The sequence below is a fragment of the Drosophila takahashii genome, chromosome 2R (assembly GCF_030179915.1).
Source record: "Drosophila takahashii strain IR98-3 E-12201 chromosome 2R, DtakHiC1v2, whole genome shotgun sequence".
In the NCBI taxonomy this organism is placed as follows: domain Eukaryota; kingdom Metazoa; phylum Arthropoda; class Insecta; order Diptera; family Drosophilidae; genus Drosophila; species Drosophila takahashii.
This window is the reverse complement of record NC_091679.1, coordinates 19,705,339-19,732,547: the sequence shown is the minus strand read 5'-3', so window position 1 is coordinate 19,732,547 and position 27,209 is coordinate 19,705,339. Positions and strand designations below refer to the sequence as shown.

The window sequence follows — 27,209 nt, the reverse complement described above, 5'->3', positions numbered from 1 at the left end:
TGTACTTGTACAACTTAAACAAGAGGGAACGTTATAGTCGGGTGCCCCGACTATCAGATACCCGTTACTCAGGTAAAGGGAGTGCGAGGGAGATGGAGATAGAGATAGAAAACGTTGATTACGCATAACTTTTTAACGAATGGTCCGATTTGAAAAATTTCTTCTACATTTCGATAGGTATTGATAAACACAATAAAACTGCATTTTTACTTTTCCAAAATATTAAAAATTTTTAAATCGTATATAAGCGATTGTGGGCGTTAGAGGGGGCGTGGCACCATTTTGAAACAAACTTGCGCTGCGTAGGAACTCCTAAAATCTGCATGCAAAATGCCAATCTTCTAGCTTTTATAGTTTCTGAGATCTCAGCGTTCATACAGACAGACAGACGGACAGACGGACATGGCTAGATCGACTCGGCTAGTGATCCTGATCAAGAATATATATACTTTATGGGGTCGGAAACGCTTTCTTCTACCTGTTACATACTTTTGCACGAATACAATATACCCTTTTACTCTACGAGTAACGGGTATAAACATCAGCTAAAGGGAGTGCGAGGGAGATGAATATATACATTTTTTTTGATTGCGCATAACTTTTTAATGAATGGTCCTATTTGAAAAATGTTTTCTACATTTCGATACACAAAATTGCATTTATACTTCTCGGAAATTGTTGATTTGGCAATACTAGCTAAACATTATATGTACGGCAACACTGCCTAACTTATGGTATTCTCTCTACCTCTCAATAAAACAGTCGCTTATGAACATCAACACGAAGTGGTTCACATTTACTTGGTTTTCACGGGCTAGTATTCCACTGAGCGATTTAACCTCCAACAGGTTATGGGCCCAGGACGTCGACTCAAGTCCAGAAAACAGTTAATTTATAGCTGCAGGAATTCAGTGGATTCTTCGTGAAACAAAAGTTAAAATGAGTTCGTTGTATAATATTGAAAAGCTCGATGATACCAACTATGACACCTGGTGTGTGCTTATGCGGAGCGTTTTGGTTCATCAAGACTTGTGGGCAACTGTTTCTGGCACTCAGATAAAACCAGAGGACGAAAGTAGTGCTGAATACCCTTGGTGGAAAGTCCAAAATGATAAAGCGATGGCAGTGCTATTTTTTTCTATCAGTGCTTCACAAATTTGTGGGATATGGGATAGTCTAAAACAGATTCATCAGCCATTAGGCCCAGTTCGCAAGGTGACGTTGTTCAAAATGTTGCTACACAAGCGCATGCAAGATACCTTGTTCAGCAACATGTTACAGAATTTTAAAATATCGTCCAAAAACTCTCAGAAGTTGGGATTTCTCTGAACGAGGAGTTATTTGTCATTATGTTGTTGGCAAGTCTTCCACCGTCATATGAAAATTTTGTTGTTGCGTTGGAAGCCCGAGATGATTTACCATCGTTCACCGTTATAAAAACCAAACTAATGGAAGAGGCGGAAAGGCGAAAGAGTAATGACAGAAAAGAAAGTGGCAGGCGTTTGCAGTTAAATCTGCTGCGAAGAGGAAAGGCGACGCACAGTGGCGCCTTGGGCCAAAAAACGTGCAATAAATCACTTTTTCGACTTTGTCCTAGAAAGTTGTGACCCATACCAATCGACAGGTAATTGATCCACTATTACAAATATGTAACCCTTTTTCAAATCAAAAAATTTTTGTAAAAGATATGAATTTTCAAAGTTGAACAATTTTTCACTTAAAAAAAACACACCGTTTTTAGGTAATTTTTCGCACTTCCGGGGGGTTTTTCTTAAAAACTAGGTATCGAATCGCTTTGCTTCTTTTTTCCACGGATTGGTGTGTTAGTTAAGAGTAAAAAAAGTAAAACATATTGCAGTTTGCCATGCGCATCTCTTAGTTATGAGTTATTTGCGAAACGTCCATTTTTTCCATATTTTTCAACTTTGATGGAAAATAAAAAAAAACTATTTAATACTATTTTTTTTATACTTCCGTAAAACGTTATTTGGACTTTCTTCTTGATATTACGAAAGTTGTAGCTGCGTCCGCCTGCGTCCGCGGTTTTAAGAGCCAAAAAAGGGAAAAAAGTCATGGTCCCAGAAATTGCATATGGCGCAACCTTGTGAAAGATTTGTCCAAAACATGGTTTTAAAGTCCTGAAAATTTTATATGATGTTCAACAGCTCGATATAAGAAATTTTAGTTCTACCACTTTCGGAAAAACTCGCTAGTTTAGCGGGAAAACAGCTATAAATAGCTAAAATACGGAAGGCCGTAAAAATTAAAAAAAAAAAATTTTTTTTTTAAAATTCCAAATTTTTATTTATTTTTTTTTAATAAGTTTTAAAAATTACAACATGAAAAAAGAAACTAAAAAAAACAAAAACTTTTTAAAAAAAGTTTTTTTTTGTCGGAAAAAAATGGATTTGTTTTTAAATTCTGACTTTGCCGATTTGTAAGTACGCCTCTGCCACGCCCACTCCCTGTCTCAAGCAATAATTTGAAAGGTGGATCAATTATCTATCATTTGCCGTTTACAAAATTCAATTATCTTCACTGGTTCAAAAGTTATGATTTATTACCAAAAAAAAGTCAAAAGGCGCCACTGTGCGACGGCGACCAAAATCGAGACAGAACGAATAACGGATCTGGAAAGTACAGCCAGAATAATGTAAAGTGCTGGAAATGCGGGAAGAGAGGACACTTTGCCGCTCAATGTCGCAATAACAGCGAGACCGAAACCAGGAGCGAATCCGAGCCAAGAGAGAACAAAAAATCTTCGAAAATCGAGCTTTTGCGGGAATAGCTACGAGACAGAGTATTAGTGTTGGTGCGTGGTGTGTGGACAGTGGAGCAACAGCTCACATGTGTGCTCGTCGCGATCTCTTTGATTTGTTTGAGAAATGCAATCAAAAGGTTGAACTTGCTGGAAGTGAACACCTGTACGCAAAAGGACGTGGAACTGTGGTCATAAAAAGTAATTTAGGCTTTAAAATTACCCTACACAGTGTATTGTATATCCCGGAACTACAGTGCAACTTTATTTCTGTGTCAAAAGCAGTTGCAAGCGGGTGTGCAGTAAGTCTTAGCAAAGAACATGCTAGCTTCATTCAGAACGGTCTGTATTTGTGCAAGCTGCAAACTAATGAGAAGTTATGTTTCAGTAAAGGAGACAAGCTGAAGAAATGGCATGACCGCTATGGACATCTAAAAATGCAAAGGTTGCGGGACCTGCACAGCAAATCGATGGTGCGGGGATTAACTTTAGCCTCCACCAACGTAGCAGATTTTAAATGCAATCCATTCCAGAAATCGGAAACCAAATCTAAAGAGATATTGGAGATTTTGCACAGTGACGTATGCGGGCCTATGAACAAAGTTTCAAAAGGCGGGAGCAAATATTTTCTCACTATGATAGATGACAAGAGTCGATATGTGCACGTGTACTTCTTAAAACAGAAGTCTGAGGTGTTGAGTGTGTTTATGAAACATGTTACCATGGTGGAGCGACAAACTAATCTAAAAGTAAAAACTATCAGGAGTGATAATGGCACAGAATACTCAAACAAGGAGTTTGACGCTTACTTGGAAAGGATGGGCATCCAACGACAGCTGACCGTTCCGCCCCAGCAAAATGGGGTGGCTGAAAGGTACAACAGAACTTTGCTGGACATGGCACGTGCAATGCTCAACAGCGCCGGGATGGATGAGTCTTTTTGGGCCGAGTCAGTAGCCTGTGCATCGTACTTGAAAAATAGGTCGCCAACAAAAGCGTTACAGGGAGTTACTCCTTATGAAGTTTGGACAACTCACAAGCCACTAGTAAAGCATTTAAGGATCTTTGGATCGATTGCGATTGCCTTAGACAGGACCCAAAAGAAGAAATTTCAGGAGAGAGGCAAGGAGTACGTGATGTTTGGATACTCGGAGACTTCAAAGGCGTATCGGTTACACGACAAGCAGCTAGGTGAATTCAAGGTTAGCAGAGATGTGTACTTTATCGAAAAATGTGTGCAGAAAAACGATATCACTATGGACGGCAGTCCATGTAGTGACGAAGCGCACCAAAAGAGTGTGCGAAGGCGACTACTATTACATAGCCGCAAAATTGAAAATCTGCTGTGATAGTCCGATCGTAATGAGTAATACACCAATCGAAAGGTATTGCAAAAACTTAAAGGATTGCATACCAAGACCTCAAGAAAATCAATTGGTTTTGGGAGAGAGAGAGGTGAAAGTAAAAAAGTGAAAATTTCGAATTTTGGAGCTGTTGGGGCCGGTGGGGATAAATGCCCCCTCGAAATGTTTAAGTTGTATTCCTTTTGAAAATACCCGTCGAATGAGGGGTCATATGACGACGCTCCGACGCTCCGTTCAAAAGTTATAGCCAAAATAAGATTTTCTTCTTCTTCCCAAAATGAAAATTTAATTCTGTTTGTCAGTTTGTCAGTTTGTCAGTTTGTCCAAAACATGTTTTTTAAGTTTTGAAAATTTGATATGACGTTCATCACAAACTTTTGTTCTACCACTTTTGGAAAAACCCGCTAGTTTAGCGGGAAAACAGCTATAAATAGCTAAAATTCGGAAAGCCGTAACTTATATACTACTAAAGCTACAGACTTGTGCTGCATTCGGCACGCTGCAATAGAAAATGCCTATGAAGGTAAAAAGGCTAAAATAGTATGCTAGGGCGGGCCGAATGAGAAAATATTAGAAAGTGTATTTAATGACGAGTGTAATAATTTTTCGTCACAAATGTTGATATCAGAACTTTTGTATGTTGAAGGTGCGATCGTCACTAGTTTTTTACCTCGTTAAGAGGTGTTTTTATTTGATTAGCCTAGAGTCAGTGCTCAACGAAAGTAAGCTCATAAAAGGAGCTGAAGATATTGCCGGAGAAGAAGCTGAAGACATAGCCGAAGAAGAACCTGTAGAAGACCATGATGAAAACCAGGAGAAGCAGCAGGCGGAAGATGAAAAGGTTGTTTGTGAAGTTGAAACCAACAAACTGGAAAACATTGGACCAGGAAGGCCAAAGCTGATACGTACGAGAAAGAAAGGGCGCCCACGTAAGCAGTATAACGTAATCAACATGATGCGGGACAGCGAAATACAGATTCCGGAGACGGTTCATGACGCCATGGGGAGCGCACAAGCAGATCATTGGATGTCAGCAATGCAGGAGGAGTATGATGCACTTGTAAGAAATCATACTTGGCAGAAGGTTAAGCTTCCAGCAGGCGAGAGGGTAATAGGGTGCAAATGGGTGTTCACCCTGAAGAGGAATCAAGCAGGCGAAATCGAGCGCTACAAGGCGAGGTTGGTAGCAAAAGGATGCAGCCAAAAGTTTGGAATTGATTACCAAGAAACTTATTCTCCTGTCGTTCGTTTTTCGACGATACGAATGGTATTGGCTATGGCGGTCGAACACGAGCTACATGTGCATCAACTGGACGTGTCAACAGCCTATTTAAACGGTAACCTGGAGGTAGAAGTATACATAAGGCAACCAGATCAGTTTAAGGATGGGTCAAATAACGTACTAAAGCTACAGAAATCCTTGTACGGCTTAAGACAAGCCGTTCGTGCCTGGAATACAGAATTAAACAACGTTCTTAATAAGATGGGCTACCAGTCGTGTGTTAGCGAGCCATGCTTATACGTGAAGACCACTGACGAGAAGACCATCAATGTAATAGCCGTTTACGTCGATGATCTCCTGCTGGCTTCTTCAAACCTTGGTGAGGTGGTTAAATCTAAAAGGGAAATTTATCTTACTTCCAGGTGGTCGATAAAGGTCCTGTTTCAGACTTTTTATACCCTTGTAGAGGGTATTATAATTTCAGTCAGATATTTGCAACGCAGTGAAGGAGACGTTTCCGACCACATAAAGAATATATATTCTTGATCAGCACCAATAGCCGAGTCTATCTAGCCATGTCCGTCTGTCCGTCTGTCTGTCTGTCCGTCTGTCCGTCTGTCCGTCTGTCCGTTTCTATGCGAACTAGTCTCTCAGTTTTAAAGCTATCGCGATGAAACTTTCCCGAAAGTCTTCTTTCTATTGCAGGTAGTACATATGTCGGAGCGAGCCGTATCGGACCACTATATCTTAAGGCTTCCATAGGAATATTCAAACAAATATAAGAAAATTCATTGTAACTTTGTAGGAAGTAGGCGTTTTGATTCTTGACTACTTAAAAACAAAATTTAAATAGAAACGCTGAATCTGGAATCCCTGGAACTGTACCGAGTGAGCATTACTTTATCTGCAAGGATATATAAGCTTCGGCTGGCCGAAGGTAGCTTCCTTTCTTGTTGGGACTTGAAATCGAGCGCGTCGGTGATACAGGGGTCATACTAATGGGTCAACGAAAACACATCAAGAGCCTTTTAAAGGAGTTTGGCACCGTTGGAACCAAACTTGCAAGTTGATTGCGTCAGCGAAAGGTGCAGGCGTGTTGACGTGAAGGAATATCAATCAATAATAGGCTCACTGATGTATATTGCCCTGTCATCACGCCCGGATATTTTACACTCCGTCTGCAAAATGTCGCAGAGAAATGTCAACACTCACAGTGAGCATTTATCAGCTGTCAAGCATATCTTACGCTATTTACAAACAACGGTTGACCTGAGGATAAAATATTTGAAGACGGATCTGGATATTTGTGGTTACTCAGATGCCGACTGGGCTATACATTTATGTGGGGTGGTTCTGCCTTTTCTTGGACATCAAAGAAGCAGAAATCTATCGCACTAAGCAGTACAGAAGCAGAATATGTGGCGAGGTCGGAGACCACAAAAGAAGCAATTTATATAAGTAAACTTATCAATGAAATGAAACTGTTTTTTTGGTTTTCAACCTGTATTAATACATGGCGACAATTTAAGCGCAATTAATCTTGTAAAAAATCTAGTTTCTTGCATGAAAGAAGCAAACACATATATATTAAGTACCATCACATTAGGAAATGCTATGAAGAAGAACTTATTGATTTGAAATACTGTCCAACAAATGAAATGGTAGCAGATACACTTACAAAGGATTTGCAAAAGATAAATCATATGAAATGTACTAGATTACTTGAAGAGGAGTGTTGATTTGGCAATACTAGCTAAACATTATATGTACGGCAACACTGCCTAACTTATGGTATTCTCTCTACCTCTTAATAAAACATTCGCTTATGAACATCAACACGAAGTGGTTCACATTTACTTGGTTTTCACGGGCTAGTATTTCACTGAGCGATTTAACCTCCAACAGAAATCTTTAAAGGTGTGGGCGGCAGACACATTTTAAAATCGTTAGTGGGCAGTTGTGGGCGTTAGAGACGGCGTGGCGCTTGGCTGAAATAAACTTGTGCTGAGTAGGAAGTCCAAGAATATGTGTGGGAAATCTTAACCTTCTAGCTTTTGTAGTTTCCGAGATCTTAGCGTTCATACGGACAGACAGATGGACAGACAGACAGACGGACATGGCTAGATCGACACGGCTAGTGACCCTGATCAAAAATATATATACCTTAAGGGGTCGGAAACACTTCCTTCTAGCTGTTACATACTTTTACACGAATACAATATACCCTTTTACTGTACGAGTAACGGGTATAAACAGAATGGTAACTGTAAACTACCTAAATGCGTTGTTGGGAACAAGATGGCCAGCCAAATTCGTACATTTTTTCTTAAATGTATCATAAAACACCAGCACAACACCTTTACTTGCGATTTTAACGGGAATAAGCCAAAATTTTGTTATAATTTGCGAACATTTCTATTATTTTTTCCACAAAAATATCGGGCTAAAAACTGAATTAATTTTTTTTGGGATTTAAAAATTTCTTGCTTGTTGTAAATTAAGGTACTGGAATACACTTTAAACAAAAATTATAACCAAATAACCAAAAAATCCGGCTGATGAGGTAGCGGTAACGCCCTACCGGAATTCGTAAGTCCCGGAAAGTCCGAGGCTCACTCCCCAGCGAGTGCAAGGAAAGCAGGTTATTTCCAACCGGACAACCATTATAACTTTCACACACATAAGAAGTTTAAGCGACGAAGCTTTGAATTATGTTACAATACTAGAAGTATGTAGGTTTTAATTACATATTCCTAGATTTGCTGTCTAGAGAAGTTTTGAAGCTCAGCTCACATCCTCTTTTCCGTCTGGTGAGGTAGCGGTGACGACATATCTGTCGCCCACACCTTTAAAGATTTTGGAATCGTAAAAATTCAGTTTTATTGTGCTTATAAATACCTATCAAAATGTTAAAGAAATTTTTCAAATCGGACAATTCGTTAAAAAGTTATGCGCGATGAAAATGTTATATATCCAACTCCCTCGCACTCCCTTCGCTGAGTAACGGGAATCTAATAGTTGGGGCACCCGGCTATAGCGTTCTTTCTTGTTTTTTTATTCGGAGTGACTTTTTTTTATTGGTAGTGACTAGCGTATTAATTCATAAGTTTCAAAAACTTATAACGCTAGGATACAATAAATAAACAAAATAAATAAATAAAGTTTCAACGCAATAGCTTTTTTAAAAAAAAAAAAAAAGCCGCGTATATTCCGGAGTACAGAATTTTTTTTCATTTTAAATTCCTTTAAAATAGTTTAAATTAGTTTAGTTTAAAATTTAAAAATTTTTTAAAATATTTTTCTAAAAAATATTGAGATATCCCACAAAGTTTAAAGATTTTTAAAAACTAAACGGTAAGAGATTAAAAAAAATGGGTCGTTATATTTCAATAATCTATCGAAAAAAGATGTGGATGTTTTCTGAGATTTTACCCTAATTTGCCTGTCACGATTCACATAAAATAAGCCTTATATAATAATTGTAAATTAAAACATATATCATCCAAACACATCGCAATATATAATTAAAAACAGGAAAAGACGGACAAAATATTATTGTCTCCTTTTTGGATCTTGCGGTCAAAATCTTTTTGGGCATGTGGCGCAAATTTATCTCAGCCGAGGGCCACGCCCCGACCAAAGATATTATAAACACTAAGGCCGTTTTCTCGTCCGTCCTGCAAAGTAAAATTTAGCTAATAGAAGGATAAATTTATCCCGGTAGCAAATCGGTTTTCGTTTTCTCGTCCGTCATTTAAAACTCAAAATAAAAGGCGCACTATTTTGAGACTGGGTGGCAGCCCCACAACAGAAGAGTTAACTAATTGTCAAAAATTAATCGAAAAACTATCGAAAAATACCATAAAACAGTCATACTAACAGCTAATGATATAAACAAAATTTCAAACTAATAAAAAACAATGTCGGCAGAAAGAAAGTTTCGCGGTAAAAATTATACCGACGAACAGGGCACAATTCTTGTAGAACCGGTGTCTTCGGAATCGCCTTCGGGAGATTGAGTTCTTACATGCGTGCAATCTATGGCTCCTATCTTGGACTTTCGGAAACTTGGCTATTTTATAAAAATCAATAACATTTTCTTGAAGATCTTTAATACGCCGGTACTTCATAAATTGTTTTGAAAAAGACGCTATAGCAAAATTAACGCCCTTAACAACTCGACTGGCAGTGGCCACGCTAACACCACAAAAATTGCCTACAGTTATAAGAAAACTGCCGCTTGCGTAGAATCTAAGAGCTATTAGAAGCTTAGCCCATGTATTATCGTTTCCCGATAATAATGGTTTGTGATTATATGGAATTAGTTAAATCAAATGAATGCACTTACTGCTTCACTTTAAATTCAAGTCACAAAACATTTTTTTGTAAAACAAATTTCAACGCTTTTTCTTAAGAGAACCCTTTTAACAAATTCTTCATCACTGTAATGTTCGAAGTAATTTCTTTGGTCGTGATATCTGCGCCGATCAGACAATTCGACGATATCCCACAGAGTTTGAAGATAAATCGCACGGGAATTCATTTTAAAATCAATTGGATGACATTAACAATTTTGATTTGTATTTAACTGTAAATAGAATCACCTGTTTTCGAATGAAGAGTGGAACCAGATTGACAACGCTCAAATGTCTGGCAACACTTGCGCACAATCCAACCGCAGAAATTTTGCACGTTGGATGAAGTACCGAGACAAAATTTGTCCCTACCTGCGCTAACATAAGGACGAGTAAACCATTTTTTGTTTATCGCTCCGTTGTCCCGGCAGGCAACTAAAGTACGGACGAGAAAACGGCCCTAAGATGTGTAACGAGGAGCAAGAAAATGTACGGAGGCAGCGTCATTTTTGTCAACTGCGACTCACACGTATTCAGTCTATTTTTAGAATGCCGTTTCTTGACTTCTCTCTCTCGCTCACTTGCTCTCTCGCTCTCAAAACTCCGCGCTGCAGAAAAGTCGAAATTCAATTTTTGTCTCATTTGTTGATTCTTGAATTATGTTCCCGAAAAGGAATCGTCCTAAAAGGCACATTGCGCACAGCATTTCAAAAAGGGCTGTGGCGCATTGCGTTAGTTGGTGGCCCGCGAATAATGCGATTGAGGTTCAAGTCCACTCTGAGGCGAAGTGGTTTTATTTTTATGTTAATTTTTTTTATTTTACTTTGTTTTTTTTTATTTTTTTGGTTTGTTTTTTAATTTTTTTTTTTTTTTTTTGTGTTTTTTTAAAAGCAGAAGCATTTTAAGCAAATATTTTAAATTCATTACTTTTGAATTACAAGTTTATGAAATACGCATCCGAGTTTACTTTTATAATTTTATTTAATTTTTAATTTTTATTGAAGTATACAATTTAAATGCAATTCAGGGACTAAAAATAACAATAATTTTATTTTTTAAACAAAAAAGCAAGCACACAATCCCTAGAAAGAAATAATTTACACCGAAATCATTCAATCCTTTAATGGTCTTTAAATTTCTTTCAATTTTAAAAATTTATATTAAATGAACAATGTTTAAAAAAAAAAAATTACTTTAAAAAAAAGTTTGTTTTCAATCGGAGTTGATCTCGGTCCGACAAGATCCGCAGTTGAGCGACTACACCCCTAGCCCACAGTGCCTTATTTCGAGACGTCAGACACATGCGTGATTGACCCTTTTTCGCAGCAGAGCAAACGAAATTGCACACTAACACAACCAAAGAATCTAACACGGACAACGCACACTAGGAAAATTCTAAATCCACTTTCTGAATCCACACCAAAAATTTTGCCGTACATTCAGTTGTATGGGCGTTACACCTCTTAGTGTTTATATTCTCTTTGCCCCGACTATTGACGGTATTCATCCATAAATATTGGTAAATTGGAAAAAAAACCTTAATTTTCAAAAATAAAATATTTTTTAGCACCTACATCGTATTTACATAAAAAGCCTCAAATGGTCAGTAACGTCACTGCCAGTAAATACAAATTTTAGACAAAACTCACCTCGATGCTCTGTTCCGTATCCGGTGATATGACTAGAATGTAAAAATGCTCATCCAGCGGAAAGTCCTCAAAGAATCGCAAACGATATTTGCTTAAACCATGTCCATGCTCAATGAAGTCTACAGAAAAGAATTTAGATTCCGATGGTTTAACCTGCGTGGGATGTTTAAGTGGAAAATGAAAACCAAATTAAATAAAACACAACTACTTAATAACCTAACAAAATATCTTATACGTTTTATTTATTTATTTTATAAACAGTTAATGGTTTACGAAGGGTTTTAGGTCCAAATTTGATATATTAAATGATATTATAAGCTTAGGGGAGGGGTCTGTAGGTTGGTAAACCTTTTGATTTTGATCTGCCATTTGATTATAAGCTTATGAAACTTCACGAGTTAGGTGCCGATCCAAAGCCTAGATTTTTTATACCCTTGTAGAGGGTATTATAATTTCAGTCAGATGTTTGCAACGCAGTGAAGGAGACGTTTCCGACCACATAAAGTATATATATTCTTGATCAGCACCAATAGCCGAGTCTATCTAGCCATGTCCGTCTGTCCGTCTGTCCGTCTGTCCGTCTGTCCGTCTGTCCGTTTCTATGCGAACTAGTCTCTCAGTTTTAAAGCTATCGCGATGAAACTTTCCCGAAGGTCTTCTTTCTATTGCAGGTAGTACATATGTCGGAGCCAGCCGGATCGGACCACTATATCTTAAGGCTCCCAAACAAATATAAGAAAATTCATTGTAACTTTGTAGGAAGTAGGCGTTTTGATTCTTGACTACCTTAAAACAAAATTGAAATAAATCGAAACGCTGAATCTGGAATCCCTGGAACTGCACCGAGTGAGTATTCTTTTATCTACAAGGGTATATAAGCTTCGGCTGGCCGAAGGTAGCTTCCTTTCTTGTTTAGATTTAAAGTACCCCAAATAAATGTTTTGTTGCCTTAGTGAAAACTAAACAATATTTATACCCGTTACGGTATATTGTATTCGTGCAAAAGCAGGGATCGTAAGTAAGAGTTAACCTATTCAAAAAAATTGACATATATATTATATATATTATAATATTATAAAAGTTGACAAATAACTCATTCGCTTCAATTTTTATCATAAAAATCAACAAATAAGAGTTATTTGTACACTTTTATAATAAAAATTGAAAATAAAGATTGAATTGAACTTGAACTGAGGTGTGCATTGGTTTAAAATTTATATCTATAAAATCTACGCTTGAATACCTTTCTGTTGATATGCCATATGTCCCCAGAATTTTTTTTATAATGTATATGTTTTTATGACTCTCCCAAAAGTCTTCTTTCTATTGCAGGTAGTATATATGTCGGAACCGACCGGATCGGACAACTATATCTTATAGCTCCCATAGGAAGGAAACGTTAAAAAAATTCTAGCTTCGGTGTTCTTCAAATATTACCTTCTACTCTTAAGAATATTATTTTTTATATATTTTTGAATTTCAAATTAAATATTTAAAAAATCGGATCACTATATCATACAGCTGCCATAAAAATGGCCGAAAAATTAAATGGAAATTAATAAGAAAAAAATTATATCTTTGTTGAATTTTATTACATTCTCTTCTACTCTGGGATATGATTATTTTAAATATTTCCGAATTTCGATTTTAATTTTAAAAAGATCGAACTACTATAACATATAGCTGCCATAGAAACGATCGAAAAATTGATGTGAAATAATAGGAAATTTTACGTTTTAACGATTTATAAATTAATAGAATGAGGGTATGTAAGCTTCGACTTGCCGAAGCTAGCTTCCTTTCTTGTTTTGAATAGGTTAACTCTTATTTACGACCCCTTTGCAAAAGTATGTAACAGGGAGAAGGAAGCGTTTCCGACCCTATAAAGTATATATATTCTTGATCAGGATCATTAGCCGAGTCGATATAGCCATGTCCGTCTGTCCGTCCGTCTGTCCGTCCGTCTGTCCGTCCGTATGAACGCTGAGATCTTAGAAACTACAAAAGCTAGCAAGCTGTGAGATTTCCCACACATATTCTTGGGCTTCCTACGCAGCGCAAGTTTATTTCAGCCGAGCGCCACGCTCCCTCTAACGCCCACAATCGCCCACTAACAATTTTAAAATGTGTCTGGCGCCTACACCTTTAAAGATTTCCGAGAAGTATAAATGCAATTTTGTTGTGTATACTTATACCTATCGAAATGTAGAAGACATTTTTCAAATCGGACCATTCAATAAAAAGTTGTACGCAATCAAAAAAATGGTATACATTCGCACTCCCTTTAGCCGAGTGACGGGTATTAGATAGTCGGGACAACAACCCGACTATAGCGTTCTCTCTTGTTTTTTTTTTAAATTTCCAAAAACGACATTTTGAAAAAGAGGGGTGTAAGTTGAAACACTTGTGGGAGTTCTGTATCACGCTAATCATTTATTCACTGATGGTGCTTGATTATAATGATTATGAATATTAGCAGATTGCGCTACTCGTCGAGGCTCGTTCCGAAGTCCGAGCGCTAGGGATGAGATCTTAAGAAGAAGCTTTATCTAACGATAAGTGCCATTACCTGCGCAGATCAGCTGTTTTGGTATTCACCGAGAGACGATAACATGTAGTTGGAACGCGTAAGGAAGTCCCCCACATTACTCCCCACAGAAATCAGCATGGCTGATTGCTGGATCAAGAAGATGATCACTGGCTTTGAAAGCGAGACGGTAGCCGCACATGCCGTCCTCCTCGCGTTGTCGTCGTTGTTAGGAGATGCCGCTGGTGTCGTCGGTTGATTCGATGCATCCTCCCCGATGGCCAGGTCGTCAGGCAGGTGTGCTGGCTTAAGTCGATCGATGCTGACTTTTAGTCGTTTGCCTTTCACTTCTAAAATTTGTCCTCTCGGTGTAGGACAGGATATGGTCCATCGTACGGCGATTTTAACGGGGAACGTACGGTGTCGTCTCTGATGAAGACATGTGAGCTCGTCTGCAGATGCATGTGGATGAATGAAGTTCTTGTTGTAGCGTGGTCTGAGGTTTGCAGTGGCTGGAGCTGCGTCGTGATGTTCGGCAGGTTCCTTACGAAGTCGGAATTGCAATCTTCAATCCGGGCTAATTTGAAGAGGTCACCAGGCGGGCCTATGGTAGTGCCATACAGCATTTCGGCGGGTGATGCGTTGATGTCTGTTTTGAGTGTCGCTCGTAGTGCAAGCAAGACGATGGGAATGCGTTTATACCAGTCGGTGGTATTGTGACATTTCAATGCTGCGCTCAATTATGCCATACGACTGCGGGTGGTATGGTGTGGTTCTGCTCAATTTTGCGCCTAGGATTCGCGACAGCTCTTTGAAGAGGACAGATTTAAACTGTCGTCCTTGGTCGGTCGTGACTCTCACCGGCACTCCATAATGTGCGATCCATCCGTGCAGGAGTGCGAGTGCCACCTCTTCAGCAGTAATCTCAGTCACTGGTAATACAGCTGGCCATCTGCTGAATCGGTCGATGACCGTCAAGCGGTAGCCATTGGACGGTGGTAGGGGGCCGATCAAGTCTATATTGATGTGTTGGAATCGGGCACGGACGGTTCTGTTGTAGCGGTGTATTTTGCATCGCGGGCACTGACGGCAGGACGATGACCATGAGGCGATGTCTTTGTTGATGCTGGGCCACACGAAGCGTTCAGTAACCAATTTGCAGTGCCACGATTGCCAGAGTGGGCCATACCATGTAGTACGTTGAATATGGTTCTTCGCATTGGCGGCGGAATGTATGGACGAATACGGGATGTCGAGGTATCACAATACATGCTGATGTTGGAGTTAGGCTGCTGAAGTTTGCGCATATGCAACGAAGAATTGCCCGTTTCGATGTCTCTCAACAGTCGGTTTAGCTCGCCGTCCGCTTCTTGTACACACAAAAAAACTTGCTTGGTAAAATTGACCAACAAAGATAGTTACGTAACTAACAAAATAGTTACGTGTATTTTGTTTTTGCTTTGGGTTTGTGTCTTTGCTAATTGTGTGTATTTTGTTGTTGTGAAATGACTATTTACTTAGTAGAATTGACAATTTTGCTGGTTGGGGCCTGTTTGACAATTATTACAGTTGATTTTACCAAGTTTTTTTTTTGTGTGTAGGCGTGCGCATTCGTCCATGTTGATCTGCTCGATTCCTGCGATGCGGAATAGGGCGTCTGCGACGGTGTTATTGGCTAAAGTAATATGCTCGATTTTCGTTTATACAAGACAATTGTCTCGCCTGTCGTGGCGATGCTTTCTCGGGATCCTGTCGAAGTGCATACACACACAAAAAAAACTTAGTAAAATCAACTGTAATAATTGTCAAACAGGCCCCAACCAGCAAAATTGTCAATTCTACTAAGTAAATAGTCATTTCACAACAACAAAATACACACAATTAGCAAAGACACAAACCCAAAGCAAAAACAAAATACACGTAACTATTTTAATAGTTCCGTAACTATCTTTGTTGGTCAATTTTACCAAGCAAATTTTTTTTGTGTGTATGGGCAATTCTCTGCTGTTTGGCACTAGGCTCAAATTAAAGGTCTTGATTAGCACTAAAAAATGTGCTAGGGCTGACTTTGGAACATTTTTCGTTTTTAAGATATATAAAAAAAACCAAGACTTTCGCACGCGACACCAATAGAAGTGACTTTTTTGACTTCCTGCTTTCATACACACAACAAAATTTGCTTGGTAAAATTGATTAACAAAGATAGTTACGTAACTATTAAAATAGTTACGTGCATTTTGTTTTCGCTTTCGGTTTGTGTCTTTGCTAATTGTGTGTATTCTGTGGTTGTGGAACAACTATTTACTTAGTAGAATTGACAATTTTGCTTTTGTGCTTTTTTTTTGTGTGTAGTGTTCCTTATTCTTTCTTCTTTCAAATGTATTTGCTTTGGTTGCAAAATATTGAGTGGTTATTTATTTATTGGCATCAAAGTGACTGTCACACGCTACATGTCGCACGGTGGTTTTTCTGTAACCTTAACGTCAAAAAAACCGTTTAAGAGCCACTTTAAAAAATACCAAAAAATGACTTTTGTGTCCATATAACAGCTATTGTCCTAGAAAATTATCCAAGGATACTCAAATTACTTAGCTTAGTTGAGGATCCATCTAACTAGAATCAAATATCCGTGTAAAATCTTAAAGATATATGTTTTTTTCAGGTTTCACGCTTTTTAGCTTGGTTGACATCCCCAGAGAATTGCCCATTAGGGCGGTCCACATTTGTATGGTAATTTTTAAGGTCCTACTCTCACCCGCTTATACGGTGCGCGTTGTGGTATTCAAGGTATACCAAAAGAAATTTTTTTAAAAAATCGTGTTTTAGGGTCTGCGAATTGGTTTCAAAGTTTATCACCCATACGCACTGTTGCCTTCGATTAAAAAGTTTTTCTGATCAAGGTGGCATAGATATCAACAATTCAGTTGATGTTTTGCTCTCATTTTTGTTACCAATTATTCCACCGAAATTCATAATTTGACAAGACAAGAAATGGGAGAACGATTTCGTTCGACCAAATTTGAACTGTTATACATGTCGTATGAGTAATTTTAAAGCAAACTTTGAAGACGTTTCGCAAGGTCTAAATCTCGAAAAAAAAAATTTTTTGTTTTTACATACAGTTTTTGCATACTTTAATATACCATATTAAGGGGTGAGAAAAGAATTTCATTTTTTGGACCGCCCTATTGCCCATATACCAGTGGTTTGTAATCGGTGGAAATGGTGCAGTCGCGTCCTTCGATCATGAAGCGATTAAATTTGACAGCTTGGAAAATTGCTAAGAGCTCCCGGTCGTAAGTACTGTAGCGCTTTTGTGTGTCCGTCATGCACTTAGAGTAGAAACTCAGTGGCTGCAGGTGCCCTTCACAAACTTGGCGAAGCGCTGCACCGATTGCATAATTGCTGGCGTCGACCTGAAGTGCAAGGGGTGCGTTGGCTATCGGGTGCGCTAACCGAGTTGCGCTGGTCAGGTCGAATTTGCAGTGCGCAAATGCTCTACTGGCATCCTCGGTCCACTCCAACGGCGATTGGTCGTTCTTTTTGTTGCCAGGGATGAGCGCTTGGAGAATGCCTTAGACGACGGCTGCATGCGGCAAGAATCGGCGGTAGTAGTTCAGCATGGCAATGAACCGGCGCAACTCGCACATCTTTGTCGGCTTCGGGATACGCGGGAGGCCGTGATAGTGTCCCAGAAAAGTTACGTCAGTCCTTCCAAATACACTCTTGGCCACGTTGATACGTAGGTTGGCGAGCAGGATCTGGTGATAGGCGCTGACCAGATCGAAAGTAGAGAGTATGGACTTGCCGGCGAAGACCTGGTTGATGTCGTGGATGTGTGGGAGTGGGTATCGGTCGGCAACAGTGATCGCGTTCAACCGTCGATAGTCACCACATGGCCGACATTCGCCATTCTTTTTCTTTACCATATGTAATGGCGATGCCCAGCTGCTGCTGCTCGGTCGACATATCCCCGCTCCAAGCATATGTGTGAATTAGCCCTTGGCGATGGTCAGAGCCTCAGCATTCAGTCGGCGAACCTTAGCAAATACAGGTTGGCCTTTCGTCGCAATGTAGTGTTGCACTCGGGTGTTTTGCACGAGCTCCTCGTCGAAAATCGTAGGAAGAGTCGGGTCTTTATACAGTAAGATCATGTCGTGGTACTCACAATCGTTGGAAACGGTCGATATAGGTGAGTACTGGACATGGCGAAGCTCACAGATTGTAGACAGTGATGTGGTCCCATCGATGATTTTTCGCCGCTTTACGTCGATGATGAGGCCGTATCGGGAGAGGAAGTCGGCACCGATAGTGACTTTGGACACGTTGGCCACTATGAACGTCCAGTTGAAACAGCGTCGGAGACCAAGTGTTAGTCACGGTTTTTGTCCCGTAGGAACTGATTGGCGATGTATAGGCGATGGGTTGAAGATGGTTTGAGGTGTGGGAACGCGTTGGCGGGCAGAACTGATATGTCCGCACCTGTGTCTATCAGATATTCAGTGTTTGTATTTCTGCCGAATATGAATTGGCGGCTGGATTGGATCGCGTCCACTTCACATGCTGCCTCGTGCGAAGTGGCGGTTAGTTTTCCGCCGGCCACTTGCAAGGCGATCTGCATCTGTTCGCCTTCTCACCAAGTCGATTGTGGTAGTAACAAAAGCGGTCGTCTCGTGACTTCGATCGATTGCGGCTAAGTTGACTTCGTTTAGGACTGTTGAATCGATTGCGGCTCTGGCGCCCTAGATGCTTTCCGAGCCTGGCCACCATGGTCCTTAACTCCGCCACTTGCTGTTCCAGAGATTCATGCTGAGATGTCGGGAAATGGGTTGTAAGCGGGGCGGTTGCGGAATCTGCGTTGAGCGTGGGGTACGCAAACTCCCAAATGCGGTCAGCCATTAGCGCGACATTGTCAAGCTCGCTTTGTGCCATCGGCACTACGAGTCGCAAGCCTTCGGGCAACCGCTCCAGCCACATGGCTTTCAGGGCGTCTTCTCCCATGCCACCCCTGGCCAATTCGCGCATGCGGCTATCGCCGAGCTCCAACGCCCGGCACAACTGCGCGAACTGGGCCTGAGTTGAGGGCTGGTATTCGTCAATAATTTTTGCCTTTATCGCTTCGTATTTTCCAGTGGGCGTCGGATTTCGCAAAATGTACATGACCAGGTATTCTGCAGTCAATATATGCGAAGTTTGGTGAAATTTTGTGTCGTCCACCGTAATGCGGAGACTTGCAAATTGCGACTCCAGCAGGGTAAAGAATACGTCCGGGTGCCCTTTCAAGTGCGAGGGAGCGCTTAACGACACTCGGCTGATCTAAACTGATGTCTGCTCGTCGACTCCCGGCTTGGGTGTGCTCGATTGTAGCGGAGCGGACGAACTCGGGCTAAATGGCCGGTTGGAGCGGACATTGCAGTAGAAGAGGCACCTGCTGTTGGTTCGCATGCGGCTGTATTTGAAGGGGCGCCTGTTGCGGTCCCGATTGATATGCCTGCGGGAGCGCTTGCTGCCTTGAAACGGCGTCCTTATCATTATGTAAGAACAACGTGTTCGCTTCCCAATCAGAGTTAATGAATTTGCGCGGATTACTGCGATCTCCGCAAGATTTTCTCTCAGAGATCATGTCAGGGTCACAATGTAAGAGTTCTGTATCACAGTAACTTTTTATTCACTGATGGTGCTTGATTATAATGATTATTAGTATTAGCAGGTTGCGTTACTCGTCGAGGCTCGTTCCGAAGTCCGAGCGCTAGGGATGAGATCTTAGGAAGAAGCTTTATCTAACGATAAGTGCCATTCCCGGTGAAGCCTGCGTAAGTAAGTCCCCCACACACTTTTTCAATTGAATAAAATTAATACAAAACGTACTCCAAACGGGAGTCCCAACATACACGTTCCATCTTGTTTGTTTTTAGCAATACCTATCGAAATGTACATATCCAATCCCTCGCACTTCCTTTAACTGAGTAACGGGTATCTGATAGTGTAGGCACCCGACTATAGTGTCCTCTCTTGTTTTTTATAAAATTTTGAAAAAAGTATAAAGAACTTTATTGGTGAAAAATTATACACGACTCTCACAGCTTAAATTTGGCTTTAGTCTGGCTTATGATTTTTCTAAAAATTGTATCACTAAAAACAAAAAAAAAAACAGTAAATTTCTTTGAAATTTTGGGAAATGTGATCGTTCAAAGAGCCTTTTATGTATTAAATTAACATAAATAAATAGTTTCTAAAAGTTTAAAGTACATTTAGTTTGAGCTTTATTCATTTTTTAAATTTTCCAAGCTTACGGACCTATTTTTCAAAATGTCGTTTATTGGTAATTAAAAAAAATTTTATTTTTAATTTTTCGCTCAGAAGAGGCATTTTGCTGCTTGATTCCATACAAAACTTAAAGAAAAACAAGAAAGGAAGCTAGCTTCGGCCAGCCGAAGCTTATATACCCTTGCAGATAATTCCTATTAATTTACAAATCGCAAAAATGTTTTCCTATTATTTCTCATTAATTTTGCGTTCGTTTCAATGGCAGCTATATGATATAGTAGTTCGATTTTGATAAAATTAAAATCGAAATTCGAAAATATTTGAAAAGAGTTTTATTCTAGAGTAAAAAAGAATACAATAAAAATCAACGAAGCAATAATTTATATCCTATTATATTCCCATTAATTTTTCGATCGTTCCTATGGCAGCTATATGATATAGTCGTCCGATTTTGAAAAAATTGTATTCGAAATTCAGAATTAGATAAAAAACAAGAAAGGAAGCTACCTTCGGCCAGCCGAAGCTTATATACCCTTGCAGATAAAGTAATACTCACTCGGTGCAGTACCAGGGATTCCAGATTCAGCGTTTCTATTTTTGAATTTTGTTTTTAAGTAGTCAAGAATTAAAACGCCTACTTCCTACAAAGTAACAATGAATTTTCTTATATATGTTTGAATATTCCTATGGGAGCCTTAAGAAATAGTGGTCTGATCCGGCTGGCTCCGACATATGTACTACCTGCAATAGAAAGAAGACTTTCGGGAAAGTTTCATCGCGATAGCTTTAAAACTGAGAGACTAGTTCGCATAGAAACGGACAGACGGACAGACGGACATGGCTAGATAGACTCGGCTATTGGTGCTGATCAAGAATATATATACTTTATGTGGTCGGAAACGTCTCCTTCACTGCGTTGCAAACATCTGACTGAAATTATAATACCCTCTACAAGGGTATAATGACATTTCCAAAAGTATAATGTTATAGGTTCAAAAACACCCAAGATATAATTTTTTTATACTTTTTTTCCGATTGTTCCTATGAGAGCTATATGATATAGTTGTCCGTCCCGGCTCGTTCCGACTTATATACTACCTGCAATAGAAAGAAGACTTTTGGGAAAGTTTTATCCCGATAGCTTGAAAACTAGTATATATACTTTATGGGGTCGGAAACGTCTCCTTCACTGCGTTGCAAACTTCTGACTGAAATCATAATACCCTCTGCAAGGGTATAATGAATTTTCAAGCGACTTTGTTGACTTTGTGGAATGATAGGATTGTGCTGAAATGGATTTCAAGTGGTAGGCTAAGCCGTCCATTCTACAAAAAAAATAGAGAATTTTTTGTACCCTTGCTAACTGTTTTGACTTTATCCTGCTCATCCTTTTTTTAAGTAGGTGACCCTGGCTCGGAGTATGCAAAACAAAATTTCAATGTATGCCAACATATTTAAAGGACACGATAGACAATAGCATTTAGGCTAGCATTTAAAATGTCAAATTAAGTTTATTTCCTTAATAAATTTTGTGATTTTTAGTACAAAATGGAAAAATTGAATATTAATGTTGCCTTAATTTTCGGCTCTTTATTCGTTTGTGCATGTTTCTCAGTTAAATTTAAAAAAAAAGTAATAACATATATATATTTATGAAAAAGTAATAAAACAAGCTTTAATCCTGCATCATTACATTTTTTGATTTTATTAGTTTCATACCTTTTATTCACGTTCAAAGTTAAAAAAAACGAGAAAGGAAGCTACCTTCGGCCAGCCGAAGCTTATATATCCTTGCAGATTTTTCCTATTAATTTACAAATCGCAAAAATGTTAAATTTCCTATTATTTTACATTAATTTTTCGATCGTTTCTATGGCAGCTATATGATATAGTAGTTCGATCTTTTTAATATTAAAATCGAAATTCGGAAATATTTAAAATAATCATATCCCAGAGTAGAAGAGAATGTATATGATATAGTGATCCGATTTTTAAAATATTTAATTCGAAATTCAGAAATATATAAAAAATAATATTCCCAAGAGTAGAAGGTAATACTTGAAAAAACACCGAAGCTAGAATTTTTTAACGTTTTTTTTTCCGATTGTTCCTATAGGAGCTATAAGATATAGTTGTCCGATCCGGTCGGTTCCGACATATATACTACCTGCAATAGAAAGAAGACTTTTGGGAAAGTTTCATCCCTATAGCTCAAAAACTGAGAGACTAGTTTGCGTAGAAACAGACAGACGGACAGACGGACGGACAGACGGACAGAAGGACAGAAGGACATGGCTAGATCGACTCGTCTTGTGATGCTAATCAAGAATATATATACTTTATGGGGTCGGAAACGTCTCCTTCACTGCGTTGCAAACTTCTGACTAAAATCATAATACCCTCTGCAAGGGTATAAAAACCGAATATTAATGTTACTCACTGTAAGTGCGTTTTTCTCGAAACCACGTTTCGCAAGTCCGTGTTCATCGGCATTATTAAACGGCTCAACCGAACGTTCTTAAATTTGTCGCATATTTTTCTGGATAAAAAAACCCGCCCCCTGGGAAGCGTTTATTTTTTATTTTTTAACTTTAAATATGTTTTATTTTAAAGACAAAAGTCAAGTTTTTTATGTGAAAAACAAATTTTTGAAATTGGAATATCGAAAAAAATTCTCAAAAATTAAAAATTAAAAAAAGGGCTTCCAAGGAGGCAAGTTTTTTTTTTAATTCTTAAGCGAAATGTAAAAACAAAATGGAAATCCGATCATTTTTAGCGGAGGTACAGTGAAACGTCTTTTTTTTAATAGTGTTCCAGCAATCACTTTGCCACCAATATATTAGCCGATAGTATCGGCAATAAAAATTTGTGGGTGTTATTTAAAAGACACTTAATAATATACAAAAGGTTTGAATTAAATCCTTCCAACCAGTTTTTATAGGAAAAATTGGAAAGTTAGTTGATTTTTTGGTGCCAAAGACCCTACCCCCCTTAAATTAAAAGACTAACTGTTTGATTGGAACCTATTGCGTGAAGTTTCATAAGCGATTGGCAAATAAAAAACCAAAGGTGTACCAACCTACAGACCTCTCCCCTACTAATATTAGTTTTAGCATAACTTATAAAGTTTTCGTTCATACGGACAGACGGTCAGACGGACATGGCTAGATCGACTCGGCTAGTGACCCTGATCAAGAATACATATACTTTATGGGGTCGGAAACGCTTCCTTCTAGCTGTTACATACTTTTGCACGAATACAATATACCCTTTAATGCCGTTTCCTCACTGATGTACATACTGTAGTATTTTTTCGGTATTCAAAAAAATGCTATTTCCTGTCCGCACGGGAAAGCATTTAGCATTCAGCATTTATTATTTCGAAAACAGATGTGCTTTGCTTTTAAATTCAAAATATTCAATGCTAACAAAAATTATCTTATTTTTGTCATGTGTTTTCTGCTGAAAATTCAGAAACAGCTAGAGAAACAGCGCAGGCACGGAAACACAAAGGAAAGCGTTGAATGCTTTTCATGAGGAAGACATTTTTCAAAACCTGAGATATGGGCTTAATTTCTCAAATACTAATCCGCAAGCAGGAGATTTGGACAATCAAATGTATTGACCATGGACAATAAAGATTTGAATGTTTTTTTAAGCTTTTGTTTGCATTATATATTGCTATGCAATGCACATTAAATCTTTTTATACCCGTTACTCGTAGAGTAAAAGGGTATACTAGATTCGTGCAAAAGTATGTAACAGCTAGAAGGAAGCGTTTCCGACCCCATAAAGTATATATATTCTTGATCAGGGTCACTAGCCGAGTCGATCTAGCCTTGTCCGTCTGTCCGTCTGTCTGTCTGTCCGTCTGTCCGACTGTCCGTCTGTATGAACGCTGAGATCTCAGAAACTACAGAAGCTAGAAGGTTGAGATTTCCCACACATATTCTTTGGCTTCCTACGCAGCGCAAGTTTATTTTAGCCGAGCGCCACGCCCCCTCTAACGCCCACAATCGCCCACTAACGATTTTAAAATGGGTCCTGCGCCCACATCTTTAAAGATTTCCGAGAAGTATAAATGCAATTTTGTTGTGTATATTTATACCGATCGAAATGTAGAAGACATTTTTCAAATCGGACCATTCATTAAAAAGTTATACGCAATCAAAAATTATATATCTATCTCCCTCGCACTCCCTTTAGCTGAGTTACGATTATTAGTCGGGACACCAACCCGACACAGCGTTCGCACTCCCTTTAGCTGAGTGACGGGTATTAGATAGTCGGGACAACAACCCGACTATAGCGTTCTCTCTTGTTTTGGGATCATTTTATTGTTGATTTTGCAATCCTTCGGTGGTCTTATCGATATGGTGGTTTGTTGCCTCTTACTTCCTGTGACAAATCTTAGCGGCAAAAGATTGGTCAGGTTTTGTTAACTGCAATTATTCGTATTTTTTTTTTCTGCAGAGAAATCATCTATAGTGGGCCTTGATTATTTCGAAAATTTTGCGATGGCCGTTTTGTCGATAGTCAAAAAATACTCAGATATTTGGTATTTTAGCCACGAGAATATCAAAAGGTAGTAGCATTTATTGTCGAATGCTCTTTTCTCCCACCTGTAGAACCACTTGAAAATATATGGGAAAAATGTAACATATACCAAAAAATGTCAAAATGCTACATTCAGCTCTGGTGAGGAAAGGGCATTACTCTACGAGTAACGGGTATAACAACCCCCTTAAACAACCGATAATATTAGGTATGGTTTATAAAAATCGGTTAACAAATTACCTGAAAGGTAGATGCGAAAACTTTCTTATTACCTGAAAGCTAAGTTTTTGCTTTTCGTCGAAGTAGTTATTTCTTTGGTTATATCGCTATCCATTTTTTAGATTTAACCGATTTGTACATAAGATACATAATTTTGTCTGTTGGTACATAAATACTACTCACCTGAATCTTATGCAGTGCCTTGTCCAGACCACTAATATGAATCTCCTGTGGCTTTAAATCGGTTACTCGCACTGATTCGGGCATAACCTTGACACCAGGTACTAATTTCAATGACATTTTATCCAAATTACCGTTGGCCATTTTCGCCTATTTTCAGATAAGGAAAGAATAAGTATATAATTATATTGCTACTCAGTCAAGAAGCGGAAGACCTACCTCCAGCTCCAAGTAGACGTCGTTAGTCTTGACAATGGCTAATAGCTCAATAAAGCTGGAGAGCAGCTCAGCTCGACAAATATACTGCCCGATGCTAGCATCGAAAAAAGCCTCTACTTTGTACACTTTTAGTAATTGGCGACCTAACGAATCTTTGGCTGAGAGGCGACATGTAAATACATCCACCGGCATGCTATCCAGATGCCCAGCACACTGAGAAACGTTTTGGGCAATCTAAAGATAATAATTACGGATCAAGACAAAGCCAAGAGAATCTATCCGGAATGACTTACGAGGTTACTGAACTTGTCGGCTTGAATATGGTTGCGTAGAACCAGCTGTGCTTGATACTCTGTTCCACTAAATATGTCCAATGCCTTTGCAAACACAATCTGAAAGACCGTTTATTTATGTTTTTGATCAATGGGTAACAGGTAAGGTATTACCTCATCCGACTCCCGAACTTCCAGGTCGTACTTTATGAACCCGGCGCTTTTGGCATCATCGCCATTAGTGATCGCAATCTTTTCGGCCAGCTTATGTCGATGGTTCAACACCCTGGCAATACCTGTAGTAGAGAAAGGGAAATTCAGTGTGTTATGACCAGGGCTGTGAACCACTCCGGAGCTGAACCACTCCAAACCGGAGTGGTTCACTTTTTTTTAGAAAACAAACCGAACCGTAAACCGGAGCGCCAAGTTTTTTTATAATTAAACCGGAACCGAACCGGAACTTTTTCTTTGATATTCGGTTCGGTTCACGAAAAATTTATTTTGTGTGTTCGTGTTTTTTTATTCAACATTGTGGGGGGTTTTCTGATCATATTAACATAGAGTTTATCTACTAAGGGAAATAAAAATGCGCAAATATTTTGTCTATGCAAGACTGCATCTAACCCAAACAATCTAATAATATATAACTATCATCTTCCAAAACTTTTCGCAGTATGACCACATTTAAATTACATGATTAGGTGATAGGAGATAGGTAGGAGGTATATATGGTACATATATGGTATTTCAATGAAAATACATGGAAATAAATGTTGACTTTATTATTTCATAAAAAAAAAATTTTTTTTGAACCCTGGTTCGAACCTGAACCCTGCTCCGGCTCATCATTGAACCGGTTCGCAAACCGGAACATTATCTGTCGATTAGGTTTGAACCCCGAACCGAACCCATGCAAAAATAATATGGGTTATGACTGGTTATGACATCGAACAGACTAGGAAGAATTAAAAGGAACAAATTGACTTTGGGTGTGCCAACGTTTTTTTTACATGACTCTTGACACAACTGCCGATCATTGTGGTTGGCAGTCCACGTAGTGACGATGAGCACTAAGAAAGTGTATGAAGAATAGCTACTACTTATATTTGTAGTGACGAAGCGCACCAGGAAAGTGTGCGAAGGCGACTACTATATATACACGAAGAAATGAAAATCTACTGTGATGGTCCGATCATAATGAATGATACACCTATCGAAAGGTATTGCAAAAAAACGGTGAAAGTGAAAAAGTGAAAATTTCAAAATTTGGAGCTGTTGGGGCCGGTGGGGATAAATGCCCCCTCGCAATGTTGTGTTCCCTTTGAAAATACCCGTCGAATGAGGGGTCATATGTCAAAAAGGGTCCGTTCAAAAGTTATAGCCAAAATAAGATTTTATCCTTCTTCCCAAAATGAAAATTTAATTCTGTTTGTCAGTTTGTCCGCTTGTCCAAAATATGTTTTTTAAGTTCTGAAAATTTGATATGACGTTCATCACATCGATATAAAAAAATTTTGTTCCACCACTTTTGGAAAAACCCGCTAGTTTAGCGGGAAAACAGCTATAAATAGCTAAAATTCGGAAAGCCGTTACTTGTATACTACTAAAGCTACAGACTTG

At 38.9% G+C, this 27,209-nt stretch overlaps 1 protein-coding gene across 3 annotated transcripts in view; it reads right to left on the bottom strand.

Annotated features, from left to right (window-relative positions):
* Gp210 (nucleoporin 210) overlaps positions 1-27,209 on the bottom strand; it is a 268,597-nt gene that overhangs the window by 160,950 nt on the left and 80,438 nt on the right. For all 3 annotated transcript variants that reach the window (XR_011418170.1, XM_044392729.2, XM_044392730.2), the window contains exons 11-15: positions 25,764-25,885; positions 25,611-25,709; positions 25,318-25,551; positions 25,102-25,248; positions 11,349-11,501 (exon numbers count right to left, since the gene is read on the bottom strand). Coding sequence is in view for 2 of the 3 variants with exons in the window: in XM_044392729.2 (XP_044248664.1) it covers positions 11,349-11,501; positions 25,102-25,248; positions 25,318-25,551; positions 25,611-25,709; positions 25,764-25,885 (755 nt within the window). In the remaining variant the exon portion in view is untranslated. The remainder of the gene's footprint in view (positions 1-11,348; positions 11,502-25,101; positions 25,249-25,317; positions 25,552-25,610; positions 25,710-25,763; positions 25,886-27,209) is intronic.